This window comes from Camelus bactrianus, chromosome 21 (genome assembly GCF_048773025.1).
Source record: "Camelus bactrianus isolate YW-2024 breed Bactrian camel chromosome 21, ASM4877302v1, whole genome shotgun sequence".
NCBI lineage: Eukaryota > Metazoa > Chordata > Mammalia > Artiodactyla > Camelidae > Camelus > Camelus bactrianus.
This window is the reverse complement of record NC_133559.1, coordinates 18,769,690-18,791,490: the sequence shown is the minus strand read 5'-3', so window position 1 is coordinate 18,791,490 and position 21,801 is coordinate 18,769,690. Positions and strand designations below refer to the sequence as shown.

Sequence of the window (21,801 nt, the reverse complement as noted above, 5' to 3'; positions counted from 1 at the left end):
GTAAGACCATTAAATCAAATCATCTCTGAGGTCCCATCTAATTCATTTATTTTATGATTCTCATTTCTCCATGTACCTGATAAGCACTTAAAAGAACAGACCAAGAATTAGAGTGTATCTACCTGCATTTAGTCAATATTATAGAACCTCATATTTATTGATGGATTTTCCCTAACAGACGCTCATACAAAGGAGATATTAAGAATATACACTAAGCTGTTTGAAACATCTTTTAAAAGGTAAAGGAAAGTCCACATAATAAATGCATTAGACTCGTTTATTCCTTAGAAAAATAAGAGCATATTGGACAATGAAATTTCAACTCAAAGTTCGTAATAGAAAAATACGAAGCTCATCCGCATTACTAGAAGATAACACCCTCAAACAAACTCACTTAAGAATACGATGTCCCCAACTTTTTCAGAAATTATTATGGATACAATGTTACATTTGTCCTTCTCTTCTTTTATAATAGTTCTTTAAGACTTAAAATGTAGTGTTTGTACTTTTGGAACTTCTGATAAGCAGATCGTAATTTAATGTGATATTCATAGATTTTGTGATGAAACTACAGTATTTATTTACACATTCACTTATAGCACAATGTAGTGTGGTCAAGCGTTAGTGATGGAAATGAACGAACTACTGAAGTAATAAGAAAACCACCAGTTTAACCATTTAAATGTTTTATGACAGGATAATTTATATCCAACATAAAACACATTTACAGGTGACTTTAGAAAGAAAATATGTCATTTTTTTAAAATAACCGAAAGTAGCAATAAGATTCTCTATATTCTTTTCAGTCTCACTGTAGAAATGTTTTCATTGTCTAAACTGAATCAACATGCTGATTAAAGACAATATATTAACACTGAAATGACATATGTATGTGTGTTTGTGTCTGTGTGCATGTGTGTATCAACCAACCAAAACTCAGCTTGTGAACTAAAGCTATTTCAAAGGAAAATTGAAAACAAAAATGACGCTGGCTTAAGTGGTCTGGTTCTTTCCGTAAATTACAATTTCCCAGTTGTTTTACAACTGTAGTAAAATCCGGATGGATAATGTAACCCACCACCTTTGTTAGTTGTTTCTCACTCTCTCTGTTTCACATGTTAGTTTTTGTATCTCTTTACTGATTACATAAAACAGGACTTTCACTCTCAACTTTTCTTTCAGGAGAAGTTAAGAGTTCAATTAGGTATTGAGAATCACTTTTCACTTTACTTTTCTGTATTTACCTGGCCTAAAAACACTCTTAACCATGTAGTCTTCCTTCCATCCCTTTAAATCACTTGTTTTCACCCAGTAATAAGAGTACAATGAAGGAACTGGACCCAAATCAAGGTGAACTATGCCCCTATATTAAAAAACTACCATAATCTGAGATTTTAGAATAGTCAAACATGTTATCCTAACTAATCATGGCTTCAAAAATTAATATAGTTTTAAAGAGGCATTTATCTATCAGAGGTCATGGAATAGTTAACAGAAAGGTTACCGAGTGCCACGGCAGTCATGAAGAACAAACACTGGCACATCACGTGGTCAGAGAAGCTGAAATGTCTTTCACAGTCGTTTCAACGTCTTGATTTGGCTGTGCTGGATTTTGAAGGGGAGTGCTATTGGTGTTTTCACACTGTTCATCACCCTTTTGGGAAGCAGCTTGCTCTTGATGTTTTTTGTTCTCTTCAGCAAACCCTAATGTCACACGCTCCCCACAAGGCTGAGATGGTCTCTCCGAGAGAACCACCTGTTTCCCTGCCTCTGCTTCCTGTTCACGCAGAAATCTCTCCACCTCCACCTCGAGCTCCGGGGACTCGTCATCAGCCTGCACGTCCAGCTGCTGCATCAGCTCCTCCAGCTTCCTGGCCTTGCGGAGCTCGTTCTGCTGTATGATGGTACAGAGGTGCTCGGTGAGCTGCTCTTTGAGCTCGGTCTTGCGCTGCAGATCCAGCTTTGCCGTAACATACTCTGCCTCAGCCCTGTCAAACCGCTTCCTGCAGGGACAGGTACAAAGAGCGGTCCGTTAGTTTTCCATTAAAAAAGAGATTCAAAGGAGGGCCTGGAAACAACAATTAAACTCCAAAATCAGAAAAAATGATTGATGAAATATGATGAAAATACGGCTTTACAAACATTTGTCTACTTATCAGACAAAACAGGCTCCTGCTGCTGAAACTTGCACAGCACGCACATTTGGGCTCTCCTAATATAACAATTCTTCTGCACTCATTTCTTCTTCCCCAGGCTGTGTGTGAATGAAAGCAGGCTGAGAGGGTTAATTCAGGCGTGCTAGCTCCACTGGGGGAGAGTCCTAATTTGTAGCTGTTTGTTAATTTCTGCAGTAAAAATATTATCACCAAGGCCAATTTCAAACTATCAGTGTGGCACTGAATGCAGAATTGGGGAGATGTACACAATCTCTCTCTCATGATCCAGTGCAAGCCGGCTCCAGCGCACAACTGGTTACACTCATGAGAGGTAAAACAGTAAGAGATGGAGAAAGTAGAAAATCTGTTTCTTTCGATGAATGTACTAGAAAAGGGAGAGAAATTTGGGTGAAGGACATGGACAGTGATTGGGAGGTGAATATAAACGGGACAGAGCACACCCAGGGGAATGATACTTGGGGGAAGCAAAGAGTAAACATTAATGAAAATAGAAAACTTTAGGGTAAGTTTAAGGAGGATTTCTCCACCTTGGCACTACTGACAACTTGGGCCATGATTCTTGTTGTGGGGCACGTGTGTAGCAGCAAGCTGGCCTTCTCTCATTAGCTGTCAGTAGCACCTGCTGGTTGTGATAACGAAAAATGTCTCCAGACATTACTAAATGTCTCCTGAAGGGTTAAGTTCTTCTCAACTTCTCCACTCTGCAACAACGGACCACTGTTATACTTTATTAAGAGAAGTCTATTATAGTTACATATATAGAAACTGCATAGATAGATAGGTAATGACAGTCTTATTTGAAGCAGGGTAATTCTATTGGGGAAGTCACCCTGTGATCTTCTTTCTTTTCTTTTTTGCCTTTTCCATATAATGTATTGTTTTTCTTTTTGCCCACAAAAGAAGTTGAACCCACTTACCAACCATTCTATTTAGTTACCACTAACATTTGTGAAGGCCATGCTGTCTCACCTGTTATGATTGCCTATATCAACTCAATGCAACACATAATTTCTAGTACTAGAATTATAGCAAAAAGGACACAGGTATGTCTCCTTATGTGAGATTCTCTGACTTGGAAGGAAATATAGTGAAAAATAAAAGGCTTTGCTTTTAGAGAACCCAGCATTCAAAACCTGCCTTTGCCATTTACGATGTGCGTACCTGTTTTGGGGAAGGCTTTTTCTGGATGTTATGAACAGATATTCAGTCATACTAGCTCAGGTGAAAAGTGTGTTTTATTCTAGGATACAAGAGGCAATCTCACAGGCATGTCATCAGAATCAAAGGCGATTCTCTTCAATGCTCAGAAACCACAGTTTTTCTCATTTAGACTTTCTTATCATATTCACAGCCCAATATGGCCACCAGCTGTGGCTCATCACATTCATTCCACTCAATCTCTCAGTGCTCCGATCCCAAAATTCCAGAGGGAGGGCCTGGGTTGGCTTCACTTGACTCGTATAAGTTTAAAAAGAACTCTTAGTGCCAGGCCGTGCCACGTACCCCCTTTAGCCTGTGGGTTAAATGTTCTGGAGTTCCCATCTCTGTTCTAATCAGGAGTGCCGCAGGGTCACCATCATGGATACAAAACACAACCAGGTTCCTGTGGAAGAGGCTGGAGAAAAGGCATGCGGAGACTGAAAATTCCAGTATGGTGACCAGGGATAACATATCCTGTCCATGAATGTTCTTTCATCAAGCTTAAGAGCTCTGACAACATTCTCTACAGGTATATATATATCCTGCCCCTCCCTTCTCTGAAAGTCTGTGGTCTCTCTCAGCCAGATGAAGGCAGTTAGTAAAGATTTACTGACTGGGCTCATGAATGCTGAATTGAAATTAAAATTTGCAAATAGGTCCCTAGGTTTCCATTGATCTTTCACCCTGGATAAATCACTGAAGATTTTGCATTTTGTTTATTTATTTAAAGTCCTTCTGGCCAGAAACATGCATATATACTCTTGTACAGAGTGATTTATGTTCAAAATATTGATTCGTTTCACAAACTGCACTATGAGTCTGAGGGTCAGGTGGATAATACCAAATGAGAGTATGAAGACATACTTTGGAACAGAATAATAAGAGCATTATACTTAACACAGTAAGACATATTGAACTGGAAATGTAATTACAGAATTGTCTTGTTATTTTAAAGGAATACTGAATGATTTAATGAATGTTATTTAAAGAATTCTAGAAACTGTCTCTTGGTTTCAGTATCCATGATATTAAAAAAATAAATAAAAAAACTCAACCATTAACCCTTGGCACACCATCAGGTTCCACTGAAACACTTTTAATTTTTTAGTCTCTTTTCTGAGCAGTTCGAACTATTTATAAGGATCAACATATCTTGATATTTATCCTTTCTTAGGAGTTTTCCTGAGAAGAGAAAATTTACTTACATTTTTGAAAAAATAGTCTAAAACTAATTATATTCTGCAATTACTGTCTGGGTCCACTGGGTCCTTTTATAAATCTAAGATACATTATGGGGTTGTTAAAATACAATTTTTCCTTTATCTTGAAATATTCTGCCATTTCATCACCCTAGGAATTTCCTCATTACTCATTAATTATTCCCATTTATGCTAAAAAATTAAAATAATCTGAAAACAAAAAATGATGGAATGACCTAAAAGGATGGTAGTACAACGAAATAAATCACCACCACTTAGCTTCCTTACTATGTTGTCCAAAGTGTTATACCACCGTTTAATAAAAAGGTGTAAAAGAAGAATGGCGACACCATTCACAGGTTCTTGGGAATACTACCCTAAATGACAAAAGATGTGACAAAATTAAAGATTTTTGAGGGGAGTTTATTCTCGATTATCCAGCTGAGTCCTAAATGCAATCACATGTATCCTCTTAAGAAAGAGGCAGAGGAAGTTTTGAGAGGAAATAGGAGGAAGCAGTGGGACCATGTGGCCACAAGCCAAGGAATGTCGACAGCCACTAGAAGCTGGAAGAGGCAAGGAATGCATTCTTCCCTAGAGTCCCTGAAGGAAGAGCAACCCTGCCGACACCTTGACTTCAGACTTGTGGCTTCCAAAAATGTAAGACAATACATTTCTGTTGTTTTCAGTAATTTGCTATGGCAGCCCCAGGAAACCAATACAATGCAGAGACAGGCTAGACATTAGACAGTGAAACTGACCATACAAGGAAAATCTGAGTATGAGTCGTCAGAAAAACAGTCCTAGATGAATTTTCTCAAACTCAAGAATCAATGAGTGAAAAAGATATTTCTGAGGATAAAAAGGAAATATGTTATTTTCATAGAGTTAATAATTTCAACAAGAAGAACTTTATCATACAATATTTTACAAGTAACCAGACTGTCCTGTGATGCTGAAAGGACATAACCACATTCTTTTAGCTTTTTACAATATTTGGAGTCAAACGTTACTTGACGAAAAGAGGCGTGCTATGCTTACAGTCTTATTAAATCTTTAAAGTTGTTTCCCACAATCCTTTTTATTCTCACTTCTTTATGTGTATGTGCGCAGGTATGTGCATGGTGTATGGGAGTGTCTATTACACATAGATGGTGAACAGTGATGACTGTTTTCCTGGCATACTGAGGGTTAAAGAAATGCTCCACATGCAGCCACTCAGTTTTACAAGCTGGTCTGCGCAGCACATGGCAGCGTTATAATCACAGCTGTGAATGGCAGCAGCAGCGACAACTCTCTCAGACCACCTCGCCCAAAGTGCTGTCTCCTCAGGTGTCCACCTTGACACTGTTCTACAGAAACCAATTTTAAGGTGAATTCTGGCCTATTCGATATCCAAGAACCTTCTGTGGACATAGCACTGTAGCAGGCACTACAGAACTACCATATTATTATTAAAAAAAAAAAAAAAAAAAAAAAAAAAACTAGGAAATCTCCCACAGAACCACAGAAACTGAAGGCCCTAGGGATTGCCTTCCAGTAGAAAGCTAGACCATAATATTATATCACCAATCTATCACTGCTTAGTAACTACAGATGTAAATTTAGAAAATGTTGTTTTAATCTTATGCATGAACAAGACACAACCCTGGTTCTAGCTGTAATTGTCTACGGCTTCTCTTTGACTTCATTCAAGAGTTTATGTTTTAAAAATTAACCTTACATGTACAACAAGGATATATTCACATACAACTAGGTCAATATCATTAACATGAGAAACTGTCATCTTTAGCTTAAGAGATATAAAAATTTACCAGGTAAAATCTTTTTACTATGTAAAAATGTACTAAAATTTCACTTAAAATATTCATATACTACTATGGGATGTCTTCTTCTTTAAGCAGTAATCCTCCCTTCCATGTGGTTCTCTGAAGGCTAAAACTATGACATTTCTTATCTGCTGTTCAATGTAGAAAGGCTTCCTTCTCCAGCCACCTCCAGGATAGAATTAAAACATACGCAAATGATTTTTCTGTTGAGATATCCAGAATAATGTGAATTATTCATATAAAGGGCTACAAAGGCATAAAAATGTTCCTCTAGCAAACTTAAGTTACAGAGGATAAAATGTGTAAAAATCTAGGCTTAATTTAATCTTAATAAAATCTTGGTTACCTCCTTAATGACCTCATTAATAGAAATGGAACTGCTGGTTATCAGCTACTGATGGCATTAATTTATGCAGTCAATTAATAAAAGCAACCCATTAAGTCTAATAGCATATGGTCAAACAACAATGACAAAAATCACAAGGACACCACAAACCTCTTTCTTAAACAATAAACAGTGAATTAAAAACCACAATCAAGCATTTCCGCTTTTAAATTGTTATATAAACATTCTGATGCTGTGGTTTACCCTGGACTAATGAGGCATTCTGATGGATTTCTAGTGTTACAGAGAAAGACGCAAACTGAATCATTGACACAGCATTTCCTTGTGAAAAAGGACAAACCAGGATGATTAAAGCAATGCTGAAAGGACAGAAAACCCTGAAATTGGACTTAATTTTTTGCTCTTTTATCTGTTTGCAAAGTTCGTGTAATTCTTTACATGTGTTAGTTTGTTTTGAGAATACTCCATGATGATTTTTCTCTTTAAAAAAATGCCAATCATTGAAATCAAGGAAACTTGTGACAGCAAACCATTTTATACAGAGTATAACTGAAAGAGGAAAAACAAGAGAAAACAGTTCGAGCTTTTAAGACAGAGTGGTATTTAAAATACTCAAAGGTTTCTAAAAAAATTAAGTAGGCCTTTCTTTGATGAAAACTGAAATGAGAATGAGGCTAATCCCTAGACAACCTAAGACAATCAACATTTCTCAAAGAAAGAGCACAGAATTGGTGTTAGAATAATACACAGAATCTGGGGACAAGTCATTCACATTAAATAGCTGATGGCTTAGCAGGAAAGACTGAAATATAAATAAATAATGCAAGAAGTGCTCTAACAGGGACATGAAGAAGGTTAACAGGTAGGGCAGGGTTAAGGAAGACCTGGAGGAGGTAACATGACCAAGTATAAAACAGGAATAAGTATAGTGCCTAATAGGGTTGTTAAGAGGGTTAACAGTGACATACATAAATGCCCCAGCCCAGCTGAATAATAAATGTTAATCAAATCAAACTCTATTCAGAGTTCAAGTTCCCCAACTTACTGAGCATATGAATAGTCAAGGCTGGCCTGATCAATCCGGTTCCTGAGGATTCCAATGTCTGCTGACACCATGTCATCTAAAGCCTGTAACTCCTTCTGGATCCTCTTTAGTTTCATGGTCTCTGCCTGAGTTCGTTTAGATCTAGAAAATAAGGAACATGAGTGAAAAAACAAAAACATTTTAAAATCATATATCCATACACAACATAAGTAAAAAAAAAAAAAAGCAAGCTACTGTGTGTCCAGTAATGATTATAATGCATAATTTTTTAAAAATTAGGAAAAAAACCCAGAAAAATGGAAATAAATGCTAGGAACACCCTGGTGTATCTCTATGCCTGCATTTGCACTTTTCCCCTTATTATTCCAAAGTTTCTATCAGTACATATTGTTTTCATATACAAGGGAGAAAGTAACACTAAAAGAAACAGCAATAGAGTTCACTGATCATCTACATTCCGTAAGGAAGAGCATAAGCACTAAAAGGACCTGTCTGTATTCTCTTTACGTTAGAACATCAAACACAGCTTTCCAAACTTCTAGCCTTAAATTCTTCTTGCTAAGCTCATTTTCATTTGTCTGATACTTACTGGACACCAAGAACAGACGCCTACATTGAACACCATTTCTTTATACGTCTGAAAACATCTATTTGATTTTAATTTTCTTAGGACTCATTTCCCCAAACTTTTATTGCTTTGATTCCTTCTTTAGGTAAAAGTACAGGTCCTCAAAATTCTCTTGAGGGGGCTCAAAACCACTCTTTTTTCCCCCTTGTTTCCCCACCTCATCATCTCTCAGTCCTCTCACCAAGCCCAACTAAATCATCGACGTAAGAAACAGAATAAACAAATACAAAAGCCAACCTTTAATCATGATTTCACTCATTTTGAAATTTCATTTCACATTCTCACAGGAAAAAAGAACTCCCAACAAAAGCACTATACGGCAACTTACATTCTCCTGATTTCTACTCCATTATGCGTTTCCCCTTGTTTTCTGCCTACAAAAGTTAACTGTACGGTTTTTTACTTCAAGTACCTCTCTGTCCATTTATTAATAATCTAATCATGTTATATTTCCTTACATTTCTATCCATATCAGTGCTTTCTGTCTTAAATCAAAAGCATGTACAGAAGAAGTGCTGAGCCTGTAAATCTTTTTGTAAAATCCCCAGTAAACAGCCTTCCCAACCTCTTCCAAAGTGAGGATGACTAAAATGCTTTTCAATCATCATTTTTAAATAATCATAGTTTTTCTTTTTGAAACATAAGTTCAGTAAGTTGACTATTTCCTGGAAGATCAAGGTGTACCAGTAAGAGGAGAAAAATCATTACTTTCAAAATCCTGAATTACTGTTTTAAAATTTTTTTTTATTTTAACCTTTTTTTTCCATTGAAGTATATAGTTAATTTATAATGCTGTGTTAGTTTCAGTTGTATAGCAAAGTGATTCAGTTATATATATATTTATATATACTTTTTCAGATTCTTTTCCATTATAGGTTATTACAAGATATTAATATAGTTCTCTGTGCTATATAGTAGGACCTTGCTGGTTATCTATTTCATATATAGTAGTGTGTATATGTTAATTCCAAACTGCTAATTTATCCCTCTCCTCCCTGCCCCCCTCAACCCTTTGGGAACCATAAGTTTGTTTTCTATGTCTGTGAGTTTTCTGTTTTGAATATAGACTCATTTGTATTATTTTGTAGTCTCCACATATAATTGATATATCATATGATATTTGTCTTTCTCTGACTTACTTCACTTAATATGATAATCTCTAGGTCCATCCATTATGTTGCAAATGGCATTATTTCATTCTTTTTTATGGCTGAGTAGTAGTCCATTATATAAATATACCACAACTTGCATGTATGTTTCAGAATTAAGAGTTTTCTCCAGATACATACCCAAGAGTGCAACTGCAAGATCATATGGCAATTCTATTCTTAGTTTTTTAAGGTACCTCCATACTGTTCTCCACAGTGGCCGCACCAATTTACATTCCCATCAACAATGTAGGAGGGTTCCTTTCTCTCCACACCCTCTCCAGCACTCACTACTTGTAGACTTTTAAATGACTGAGTTACTATCCTCACCTGCCTTTCTCTCTATCCCTGTTCCTTCCCCTCCCCGACACATAAACCAGCTTCAATCAGTAATAGCTTTGCGAGACTTTTCTGGAGATCTAAAAAGAAAATGACACTGAATATTTGCCCGCATTTAGTTCTCACTATTCTCAATTATTGCTTTACTGACTAGGCTTGGAAACTACAAACTAAAAGAGAAGAGTGGGTGAGGGATGGGAAAAGTGGCTCAAACAGGAATGTTGCTGTTCGAGGCCAATATGAGAGAGTAAAGGAAAAGAAGGGTGAGAAAAAAACTGTACATAACATGGGACAATGCTCATAATGACGATCCAGAGTCACCGATAAAAAGTTGGACTACATCATGTATCTTCTATCCGTGGGGGCAGGACACATTAAGAAAAATGACCATAGGAAATACAATAAAGACTTAAATCACTTATGTGGAATAGTTTTGTTCCTCTACACGTTGGATGATTAAGGTCTATGTCAAAATTAAAACCTGCATTCATTGCTAATTTACTTACACTGATAGCTGTTTACCGCTCCCTTATGAATGTGTAGACAGTTAAAACTGAAAACACTGATGATGATCCCTAAATTTTAATCGCACTTGTATTCATAAGTTTATTATGATCTATGCTTAAAAATGTCTCCTTAATAAACCAGGACTGGAATTTCAGTATAATTTGCAAGACATAATTTGTTTACTTGGCCTTAAAAGTGATAGTTGTAAAGAAAATGTCATTTATTAGAACAGACACTGGAAAAGAAATACAAAACACGACAGAACTGATTACAGGTTACAAACAGCCTCTCCTGGTGCAGGTGCCTCACCTTTCCGCAATAGCTTTAGCCAAAAGAGCTTTCTTACGTTTATTTTTCTCTTCCATCAGCCGCTGTTCTTGCTGGAGGACTTCCCAACGAGATTTTTCTTGCCTAGGGAGCAAAAGTATAAAAATGAGTTTCTGAAGCCCCATTCCACACCTTACCAGTTTCAGTTCCTAAGTATAAAATTTAATCAACCGGATTATGTATATTTTCTTTCAAAAGCCCTCTTAAAGGGAACCCATCTGCAGCTCATTATTTTGTTCTAATAGGAACAAAGACTATGATTGGAAGTAAAGAAGGCCTACATAAATTGGCCCTTTGAAATCCATTATATGTATATAATCTAGGAACCCACAAACTGGAAGCCAGAGTACTCTGGTATTTTTTAGGAGTACAAAGAAACTTGTTTAAACTAATTATGTATTATAGGTAAAATGGAAAGCAAAATAAATTGGCCTATAAGTAACGTCATGTTGTATCTTAGTTCTCTATAACCATGTAATACTCTTAGCACAACAACCAATATTTATTTCATATATTTTCTTTCAATTTACTCACTTCTTTCTAGCTCTTAAACATTTTTAAATGGAGTGAAACACTATGAGTTAAGACTGGAAAGCTGGGCTAAAGAAAAACTCCAAAGATCTGAAAACAGGAATTGTCTTCCAATTTACCCAACTCTGAATGAAGTATGTTAAAATTTCCTGTAAATTCATAAATGTAATGTCAACTCAAATTAAACAAGGTAATGATGAAGCTACTGATTCCTATTAATGTCACTTCTCACAACTATTATATCAAAAATCTCTATTCTCAGACCTAGAGAAACTGTAAAATTATCGTTTTCTCTCCATTCCTACAGCCTCCACCTTGGTGCTAGCATTTCTCATTTTTACTACTGTGGGCATCTCCTCACCAGATAGCTTAGTTTCAGCTCACCCAGCACCCTAACCCAAACGGTCTGCAACACTGACACCTGGATTTTCTCTGACCATTACTTTCATCGGGGCATCTCTCCTTCGGGGGTCTTGGTGGTGTACACTATCAAGGAACTCACTAGGCAGGGATCTTCTGCTTTCAAGTCCTTCTTCCCCTCCTTCATTCTCTACTATTCTCTGGCCTGTCCTTTGCCTCTGTCAGAGAAGTGAGATGTCAGATATAGCTTTCCTTTCCCCCTCTTACAGCCTCTTTTTCAACAACAGTTCCAGAGATTTTACGTCCTCTTTGAAAATCTTTCCAAGTACCAAAAAAATAATAATTTTCCTAATGACATTCAATCTAAATTTTCCAGCTCAATTTAACCCTTCCACCTGTACACCCACTCTCAATTGTCTTGGGACTTTGCTGGTAAACTACACTTAAAAGACACTAAATGTATGCACTTGTCTAATTTTGGTCTCATAAGTCATGTGGCTTTATATCTCTTGTCAAAATGATTTCTTGGCTGTAAATCCCTGGTGGGCTGGAAACACTTTAAACTCAGTACAGAATCTGGATCAGCAGAGATTGGAAAAATATCTGAGATTAGGAAATGTAGGACATTTTGAAATAGAAAGACTCAGAAAATGGAAAACAGAAACAAATACCATTCTTTCTTTCCCATGAGTGATAAATCAGGAGGAAACGAATAAAGAGTAGTTATTCAAACATAAACTATATAATAAAAAAAAATTCTGATTATAAGAATTCACGGGTTATAAGATAGCAATTTCCACAAGAATGTGGCTAAATTAAATTCTGGAGATAGTTTCTAATACAAACACATTACATAAAGAATAAAAAGGAATCTAATGATGCAGCTGAATTATTTAATTAGTCCCCTCAATCTCCTATACTTTTCCTTTGACCACCCCTTCATGTTTCTTTACAAGTATCCTTTTCTGGGCCAGTGGAGATGCAATCTGGAAGCTGAAGACGGGGTTCAACTTGGGGAGGAGCACTACACATATAAGAACTGGTTCTGGTGAGCGTAAAGGGCATACACTTTGGATCCAGAGAGACTTGTATGTGGACACAACTCTGCTAATTATTAGCTGTGTATTCACTTTGGGGAATGCAGCATCTTTTCTGGGTCCAAAATATCTCATCTGGGAAGTAAAAATAATGAACATGCATTGTACAACTTATGAAGACTAAATAACATAAAACATAAAAATGCTAACACTGACAACTTATATTTAGATGGTAGCCGTTTTTCAATAGTTTATTCATTACATTTCTAAGTTAAAATACAAAACAGACAAAATGTTGAAACTGTATTTCTTCAAAGCCCAATGGGGGGAAAAAGGTAAAATGGAAAAAAGTCTCATGGATATATAGACTTACTAACAATTCCACTTTCTTTTTTTCCAACTTGCAATCTGATTTTGGAGGCAGAACCTCAGCATTTTTGTGACCATCATGGGAATTCTCAAGTCCCAGTTCCCCTGGTTGACTTTCAGTACCCTGTGGTTTTCCATCACCAACAGGAGAGGAGAGTGTAAGGGGAGCAGGGGGCGAAGAATGTGGTTTTTGAGTGTTAAAGCTTTGTTTTGGTGCGGAAAGCAGCTGCCCTGGAGGTAATGAGGTTGACCCATCTTGAAGTCCAAGTTTTTGGCTTTGCTCTTGAAGGGCTTTTTCTCGCTGAAGTTGTTGTCGACTTTTCTTCACAGGCAGACGCCGCTGTGGTTCAAAAGGATCTATATATAGAACAGAATGGAGGAAAATTCCTTTGTGTGAGCAGCAAATAATTATAATTTCCCTAAAAAAATAAAGCATTAACATTAAACTTTGATAATTATTCTACAGGTCCCCCTCTCCCCTTCCATATCTTAAAAGCCCAGGGAAAAAACTGCCAGCTTCCTGCAGAGTTTTGACAGTTCTCCAATCGTACTGTTAATATTTAACAAAAACTATCCCAGCTCTCAATTTATCTTCAAGGAAGTCCATCTGTTTGTAAGGCCTTAGAATATAATGCAAGGTTTCAACCTGATGTGCTGTCAAAAGAATCAACTAACATGACCGAAGTAGGTAGAGAAATGAACTCTCTGATATGTCTTAAATTTCATTTATGGTTCTGTTTGCTCTTCTGAAATAAAACAGTAATTGAGTTTTCAAATGGGCTTCAATTTCTCAAATTTTAACAGATCTTAGGGTCATCCAATACATAGGTAGACATTACACACAGAGTATAACTGAAGGAAGCCTCTTAATTTTAGGAATGCTAGTTAACTCTAAATTGTTTTCTTTCATCTTCCAGATAGTCTAAGGTTGTGTCCCCAAAGTCTAGTTAGCCTTTAATCAATGTATGTGAGCTCATTTTAACAGCAGCCTGAGCAAAGCAATAGAGGAAGATAAAACAACTGGGAGAAATTTTTTTTAAAAGCATTATGAACTAAATGATGATACTTCAATTGTACTTTTTGGATTGTCCATACCAGTGTTAATCTTGTAGGACAGATAACTGCAGAATTTGATTGACATTCACGCTACATTTAATACAATCTGTAAGTGGTATTATTCGCAAAATACCGCGGAAGGAAACTGATAAGTCCTTGTAAATGAACTCAAACAGGGCCTATAAATCCTGCATATTGACCTTTGAAATAACACAAGCTTACTATTTAAATTTCCCAAAGGAGAGTTAAAAGCTCTCAAGCCACAGTTCTGGTGTTGCTTTTGTTCCGCTCAGTAACCTTAGGCAAGTCAATTAATTATTCTATACCTCAGTTTCTTCATCTGTCAGACTGGTTGAAAATTTACCTACTCTATTTAACTTACAGAGTTGGTGTAAGAATTAAAAGAGATATGTAAATAAAATATTTTTAAAAGACAGACATATAGTGAAAAGTAAAATATTATTACTGTTGACATCAGCCAGAAACACAAAGTACTGTTCTTTATCTTGCATCAGGAACTTATTCTTGGCTGATCTTAATTTACACCATAGAAAAATGTCATTGAGCCTCCTACCTCCCAGTTACTCATTAACTAAATTACTAATATACCTCTGAAAGTCAGTAATACAGCTTCCATTTTATTTTGCATTTTCATAGAAACTAAAATGCTAATTTTTACCCCCAAACAACAAATCAGGCCACTTAAAAATTGAACATATGACAAAAAACTTCTGGAACTAATAAATCATTATAGCAAAGTTGCAGAATACAAGATTAATATAGAAAAGTCAATCACTTTCCAATGTACCAGCAATGAACAAGTGGAATTTGATATAAAAACACAATAACATTATTACATTTATATTAGTATTCAAAAAAAAAAAAAAAGAAAGAAATACTTAGGTATAAACCTAAGCAAATTCGTACAAGATCTATGAGGGAAACTAACTGATGAATGAAATCAAGGAACTAAACGAATGGAGAGATATTCCATGTTCATGGATAAGAAGACTCAGTATTGTCCAGACGTCTGTTCATTCTAACCTGATCTACAGATTTACTGCAATCCCAATCAAAATCCCAGCAGGTTATTTTGCAGATACTGACAAACTGATTCTCAAGTTTATACAAAGAGGCAAAAGACCCAAAATAGCCAACACAATATTCAAGAACAAAGGTGGACTGGCACTACTTGACTTCAATACTTACTATGAAACTATAGTAATCAAGACAGTGGGTATAAGCAAAAGAATGGACAGACTGGTCAATGGAATAGAGCAGAGAGCCAAGAAATAGGCCCACATTAATACAGTTAACTGATCTTTGACAAGGGAGCAAGGGTAATATAATGGAACAAAAATGTAATATTCTTTTCAACAAATGGTGCTGAAACTGGACATCCTCATGCAAAAAAAATGAATGCTGACACAGACCTTACACCTTTCACAAAAATTAACTCAAAATGGATCACAGCCCTAAATGCAAAACCCCAAATTACAAAACTCCTAGAAGATCACTCCTAAAAGATAACAAAACTGCCAGATGACAGCTGGCATAGCAATGACTTTCCCCATACAACACCAAAAGGGACTATCCATAATAAAGAGATAACTGGTAAACTGAACTTCATTAAAATTAAAAACTTCTATTCTGTAGAAGACAACATCTAGGGGAGAAGACACAGACTGGGGGAAAACATCTGCAACAGACTCGGCTAATAAAGGACTATTATCTAAAATACACAAAGAACTCTTAAAACTCAACAGTAAGAAAACAACCTGATTAAAAACTGGGTCAAAGACCTTGACAGGTGTCTAGCCACCAAAGACTATGTACAGATAGCAAATATTCATATGAAAAGATTCTCAATAATATGCTATCAGGGAAGTCCAAATTAAAACAAGATACCACTACACAACTATTAAAATGGCCAAAAATCTGTAATGCTGAAAACACAAAACGCTGGTTAGGATGTGGAGCAACAAGAATTCCCATTCATTTCTGGAAGTGCAAAATGGTACAGCTACTTTGGAAGACAGTTTGGTGGTTTCTCACAAAACTAAACATATACTTACCATACAATCCAGCAGTCATGATCCTTAGTATCAAGTCAAAGGAGATGAAAACTAATGTCCACACAAAAACCTGAACATGGATGTTTATAGAAGCTTTATTCATAACTGTCAAAACCTGGAAGCAACCAAGATGTCCTTCAGTAGGTAAACTGATAAACTGTAGTACATACCGACAATGAAGTATTATTCAGTGCTAAAAATAAATGAGCTATCACGTCATGTAGAGGATAGACGAACCTTAACTGCATATTACTAAGTGGGGAAAGATATCTGGTAAGGCTACATACTGTATGATTCAAACTATATGACATTCTGGAAAAGGCAAAACTATGGAGATAGTGAAAAAAAAAAATCCGTGGTTACTAAAGGTTGGGGAGAGAGGAGGGATGAATGGTCAGAGAAAAGAGCATGTTTAGGGCAGTGAAAATACTCTGTATACTATGATGATGGATACATGACATTAAGCATTTGTCCAAACCCACAGAATGTAGGACACCAAGAATGAACCCTAATGTAAACTATGGGGTTGGGTGATCAAGACGGCTCAATGCAGGTTCTTCAGTTACAACAAATGTGCCACTCTGGTGGGAGATGTTGATAATGGGGGTGGCTATGTATGTGTAGGGGGTCAGGGAGTATATGGGAAATCTCTGTATCTTCCTCTCAATTTTGCCGTGAACCTAAAACTGCTCTAAAAGCATTGGGGGAAAAAATGGAACATACTGTTTTACACACTTACAATAGTGGTTGCAAGTATCAACGAAGACTATGGTAAACCTGGAGCACAAGTCTAGTTTAAAGGAGGCAGTCCATAGCCACCTCCAGCGATTAAAAAACAGCAGCTATCATTAAAAAATTTAGGTCAGTGTTATCAGACATTTTGATATTTCACCATAAAAATTCAGATTTTTATATAAAATATAGGGAACTATATCAATCAAGTAAATCTAGGTTATGCTGTAGGGGCAAAGAAAGCTGGAATCTTTGCAGTTTTAAACAACAAAGGTTTATTTCCCATTAATGCCATGTGCCAAATGAAGGCCAGCAGGGAGTTTCTGCTGATCAGTCTCTGGGCTTCAGGCTGACTATACAGCCGTTCAGTGCTGCTAGCCCCCACGGCAGGGGAGAAGAGGGCTCAGGAGGGTCTTGGTTCACGAATTAATTGCTCTGACTCAGCAGTGACATAACACTTCTGTTCACAATTCAATGCTGAACTAGCACTTGGTCTGACCCAGAAACAAGGGCTACAGGAACATATGGGTAAGAGAAGTGAACTAGAAGTATCTGGTAAACAGCATTAATGATTATCACCACTATTAATTTAAAAAGAACTTTAAAGAACAGATAATCAAAAAAAAAAAAAAAAAAAAAAAACAAGACAACACACTTTTGGGTTAAATTACGCAAACAGGCTCTGAGTGTGATCTTTGCTCTGTATCCTTTAGTTAAGCCCTGCTTTCTCCACCCAAGACAACCAGCATTTGGATCATGCGTTGATCATTCCCTTCCTTTACTTTTTATGTCATACTGCCTCTACAAATATTTGTTTAAAATTTTATATCTAGTTGATTTAACTTTATATGAATATAGATCTATTCCTCACACCATATAAAAACAAACAAAACACTCTCCAAATGGATTAAGGACTTAAACGTCATATTAACACTTTAAAACTCATTAGAAACATATTTCTTTATGCAATGTTTTGAATCTGTTATAGCTTATAATAAAAATGATTTTTAAAAACTCAATTGAAAATAGGGATTAATATCTTTTAGAGCTCATGGTAGGGCACTAATTTCTTAAGACAAAGAGAATGTTGACTACACAAGAAGGACTGACAAATTTGCCCATATTAAAATTAAATACTTTCATCAAAAGATAAATGTTAAAAGATAAGTTACACACTGTAAGAAGATACTCATAATATAACTAGCAAAGAGCTAGTATCAAGAATAAAGAACTCATTTTTTCATTAATTAGAAATTGACAGCATTGTAGCTGCACTAATTTTCTTATTTCCAATTTTTTCACTATGAAATAAATCATACATTAAATAAGATGTATCTGTCATATATACATGTCCAACCTGTATGAATTATAAAAAATAACACTGTTTAACAAATAAAACATTATAGTAGACACACCTGCTGTTCAAGGATAGAACATTCTATCAGTAATTCCTTTTTTGGAACACACAAGATAATTTTATTTCCTGTCCTCCAAGTCACATGACTTGCTTTTGCTAAATGAAATACAAGTAGGAGTGTCACATGTCATTTACCGGTGAAAGCATTTAATTGCCGATGCTCGATTCTCAATCTTCTCCCCCTCCTGCCATAGTGAACTCCTACATGCCAGCACTAACTCATGGTGTGGGTGGAGTGACTATGTGGAGCAGAGTGTCCTATCAACCCAGGTTAGACATGAAACTAGAGTGAAAAACCAATCTTCATCATTTTAAACAAGTGATATTTTAGGACTATGTGTTACTGCAGCTTAATTTGACTTAACCTGAATTCATAATTACCAATACCTCTGAAAGTCCCTATATATTTGCCCCTTCCTGATCATATTCCCTTGCCTTCCTACCACCTTGAATTTTGTATTTCATTTTTCTGATTTTCTTTATATATTTCCTATAATACTGAAAGAATATATCAGCTTTGTATGATTTTGGCCTTCTATAAATGGTATCAGACTGTATACATTATTCTACAATTTGCTCTTTTTATATATTAAGTTTATGAAATATATACATGCTAATACATGTGACTACAGTTCATATATTCCCACTAGCTGTATAGTAGCCCACTGGATGATTATACCACAATTTATTTATCTACTCCCTTGTTAATGAACACTTGGGTTGTTTCCAGCTTTTTAATATTATAAACAATATAAAAAGAGTATTAAGAACATTTCTGACCTTCCCTAACACTTATACGGATTTCTCCAGAGTACTGTTGTCCTTATTTTTGCTGGCAACTAACTCCATCTTCATAAATTATTTAACTATATTTTTTAAGGTTGGAGAACAGCTGGAAGGAGTCTTAAAAATTAAAGATCCAGCTCTTTTAGTTTTACAAATGAGAAACCCAAGGCAAAAAGATTTAGAGGCAGAACTGGGAGATCTACAATATACCGATCACTGTGTTTGGTTCTGAGTATACAAAGATACTGAGAAGTTCTCTCTGTCCTCAAGGTGGTCAACGACTAGTCAGTTGGTGTCTATGCTCTCAACACCTCACTGAAATGATAGGTCTGGAAGTTAAAGTCCTTCCACTCCCTGTCTACCCAAAATTGCAGAGGTAACTTCGACATTAAGTCCCCCCCACCAGTCCCCCCACCCCGTAAACTCATCTCTGCTAATACATCATCTGCATGAAATCTTGCCAAGCTCCATCCAACCCCCAGCACAGCAAGGCTCCTGCTAACTGTGTAGCAAACTCTTGTACAACATCTACTATTACGTTATATTATAGTTTGTCTCCTCATTAGACTACAAGCTCTCTGAGGACAGGGATGATGCCCTGTTCATATTAGCATCCCTAATGCAGAAGCTGATACCTGTAAGTTCCGGTCAGACCAGAAACAAGGGTACTAATAACACTCTATACATCTGAATATATAACTATCAGTTAATTATGCAGTGTAGTATAACTTTTATGATACGGTTTTTAAAGGCCTTTGGACTGGTCAAAATTTCTTCAATCTATATAAGCTACACTGACCTTATGTTACAAATTTACTTCCTTTTGCACTTGTCAGCCCTGGGTTATTTTCAGAACCACGCTAAAAACGCACAAGCTTACCTGAGTAACACCCCAATTTTCTCACAAACTCTAATAAAAAGGCATGGCAAGGCTTAGTTAATTTTCTTCCGGAGTGTGTAAGTTATGGTAGGTACCAAGAGTGGTGTAAGCCCACAGAAGTGGTGTGCACTACCAAGATCACCATACAGAACTTTATGAAATTTCAACCCAAAAAAGCACACCTCATATTACCCCGAGTTTCTCATTAAATATCAGCAAACTTAATTCCGTCACTAAAAGATAACAAAAGAGTACAAGTCCACTCAATGATTATGCTACACAGCTGGAGAAGGAAGCACAAAATTTTAGCTTACACCTAAGTCAGCAGATAGATAGCTATTTCACATCTAACCTCTCAAAGGCCCTTTTGGTTTGTTGCCTCTCAAGAGCTGGAAAGAACCGTATCATCTGGCAACCAGAAGTGAATGCAAGGCTCCAGATGACCGACCTTTTGCATTTATTCAGACCCCTGTGCTCCCTTTCTCCCAATCACAGTCTGCTTCTAATATAAATTCATCACAATTCTAATACGGTGCGGGACCCTCCTCCTTCCTATCCTGGCCTCAACCCTCCAACACTGATCTGTGCAGCAATTCTCCTACAGGTTCCCTTCCTCTCCCAAGTCCCATTTCTTTCACAGGAAAAGGTCAAATCCCTGAAACAGATACCCTAACTCTGGAATTGTTCCCCCAGCCCCCACCCCCATCGTGGCTCCAGAACATCCACCGCTGGAGCCCCCTCAATCCAGTCCTCTCACTTAGCGCTCCTTCCTCTGACACGCAGAACCCTCGTCCCCGCCCCCTTCCCCCCTGAAAAACTGCAGTCCCGCCCCTTTCCCTTAAGAGACCCGAGAATGAACAGCCGTGTCCTCAGCACACACGTCCCTTTACCTTTCGTCTGCTTCAGTCGCCTCAGCTCCTCCTCAGAGAAGCCGGCCCAACCGTGCGCCATCCGTCCCGGCTGCCTGCACGCCGAGAACACCCAAACCCTCGGAGCCCCGACTGCCAACACGGCGGCCAGGCACATCCGGGTTCTCCCCGGCCGCGGCTGAGCAGCCAATCAGCGCGTCGAGCCCTGGCCACCAGGCCCCTTCTCCCCCGCCGCAGGACCCGGCTCCCCTCGAGGCTGTCTCCAGCAGTGCCGGACAAGCTTCCTGGGGAAGGCTCGGCCGCGCAGACACTCATCTCCCCTCACCTGGCTCTACTCTCTCTCCCTGTCTCCTATGCTCGTTGGGTTATCGCTTCACGGGATAAAGGGAGAAACAGCGCTGGGAATAAAGGGTGGGGATAAACAGGCAGTGAGGAAGTGGCTACGAGTAGGTGGTGGAGAAGGGAGGATGTAACTGCCTCTTGAGACTGTGGATTTACTGGGGCGGAACCTTCTACCTGGTGGCCCTGGAGGGGTTAAACCCTGCTGCGTGGCTAGTAGGGGTTTCTTCCAAAACTGCACTAAAATCAACCTGCAGATTGACTCATGAATGTTCAGATTTAGGCTTTTAGTTATTAAAAAAAAAAAAAAAAAATTCAGAGGACTGGGGAATACTAGTGGAAAGGGAACAGACACGTTTAACAGTGTAGGTAAATTCCCAAAGGCCTCAATGCCTCCCAGACTTCTGTAGGTTGTGGGATGTTTTCTTGATGTTTTGTGCCTGATTTTCGCTAATCTGTAACCTAAGGGATGTCTCAGTCCCTCTTTGAAAATGATCTCTCATCTGCTTTTATGTTCAAAGAGGATCATCAAACGTGGGCACTGGGGAAATGGAAAAACTTTTCCTAGACTTCTGCCTGTAGAACTGATGTCAATGTCCTGGTAC

At 37.4% G+C, this 21,801-nt stretch overlaps 1 protein-coding gene across 6 annotated transcripts; it reads right to left on the bottom strand.

Annotated features, from left to right (window-relative positions):
* Window positions 1-263: 263 nt before the first annotated feature.
* GORAB (golgin, RAB6 interacting) lies at window positions 264-21,055 on the bottom strand. 6 transcript variants are annotated; one of them, XM_045515885.2, is made up of 7 exons: window positions 19,989-20,691; window positions 18,458-18,580; window positions 16,174-16,288; window positions 13,051-13,399; window positions 10,728-10,829; window positions 7,797-7,937; window positions 264-2,003 (listed from the first exon to the last, which is right to left on the bottom strand). In XM_045515885.2, exons 2-7 carry the CDS (start codon window positions 18,467-18,469, stop codon window positions 1,544-1,546), a joined length of 1,179 nt encoding a protein of 392 aa, XP_045371841.1. In that variant the 5' UTR covers window positions 18,470-18,580; window positions 19,989-20,691; the 3' UTR covers window positions 264-1,543. The 6 variants fall into 6 exon arrangements, with proteins under 6 accessions (XP_045371841.1, XP_045371843.1, XP_045371842.1 ...); XM_045515887.2 differs by lacking the exon at window positions 18,458-18,580 and adding an exon at window positions 18,321-18,418 and having other exon boundaries at window positions 19,989-20,686; XM_045515886.2 differs by lacking the exons at window positions 18,458-18,580; window positions 19,989-20,691 and adding an exon at window positions 20,879-21,010.
* Window positions 21,056-21,801: the final 746 nt, after the last annotated feature.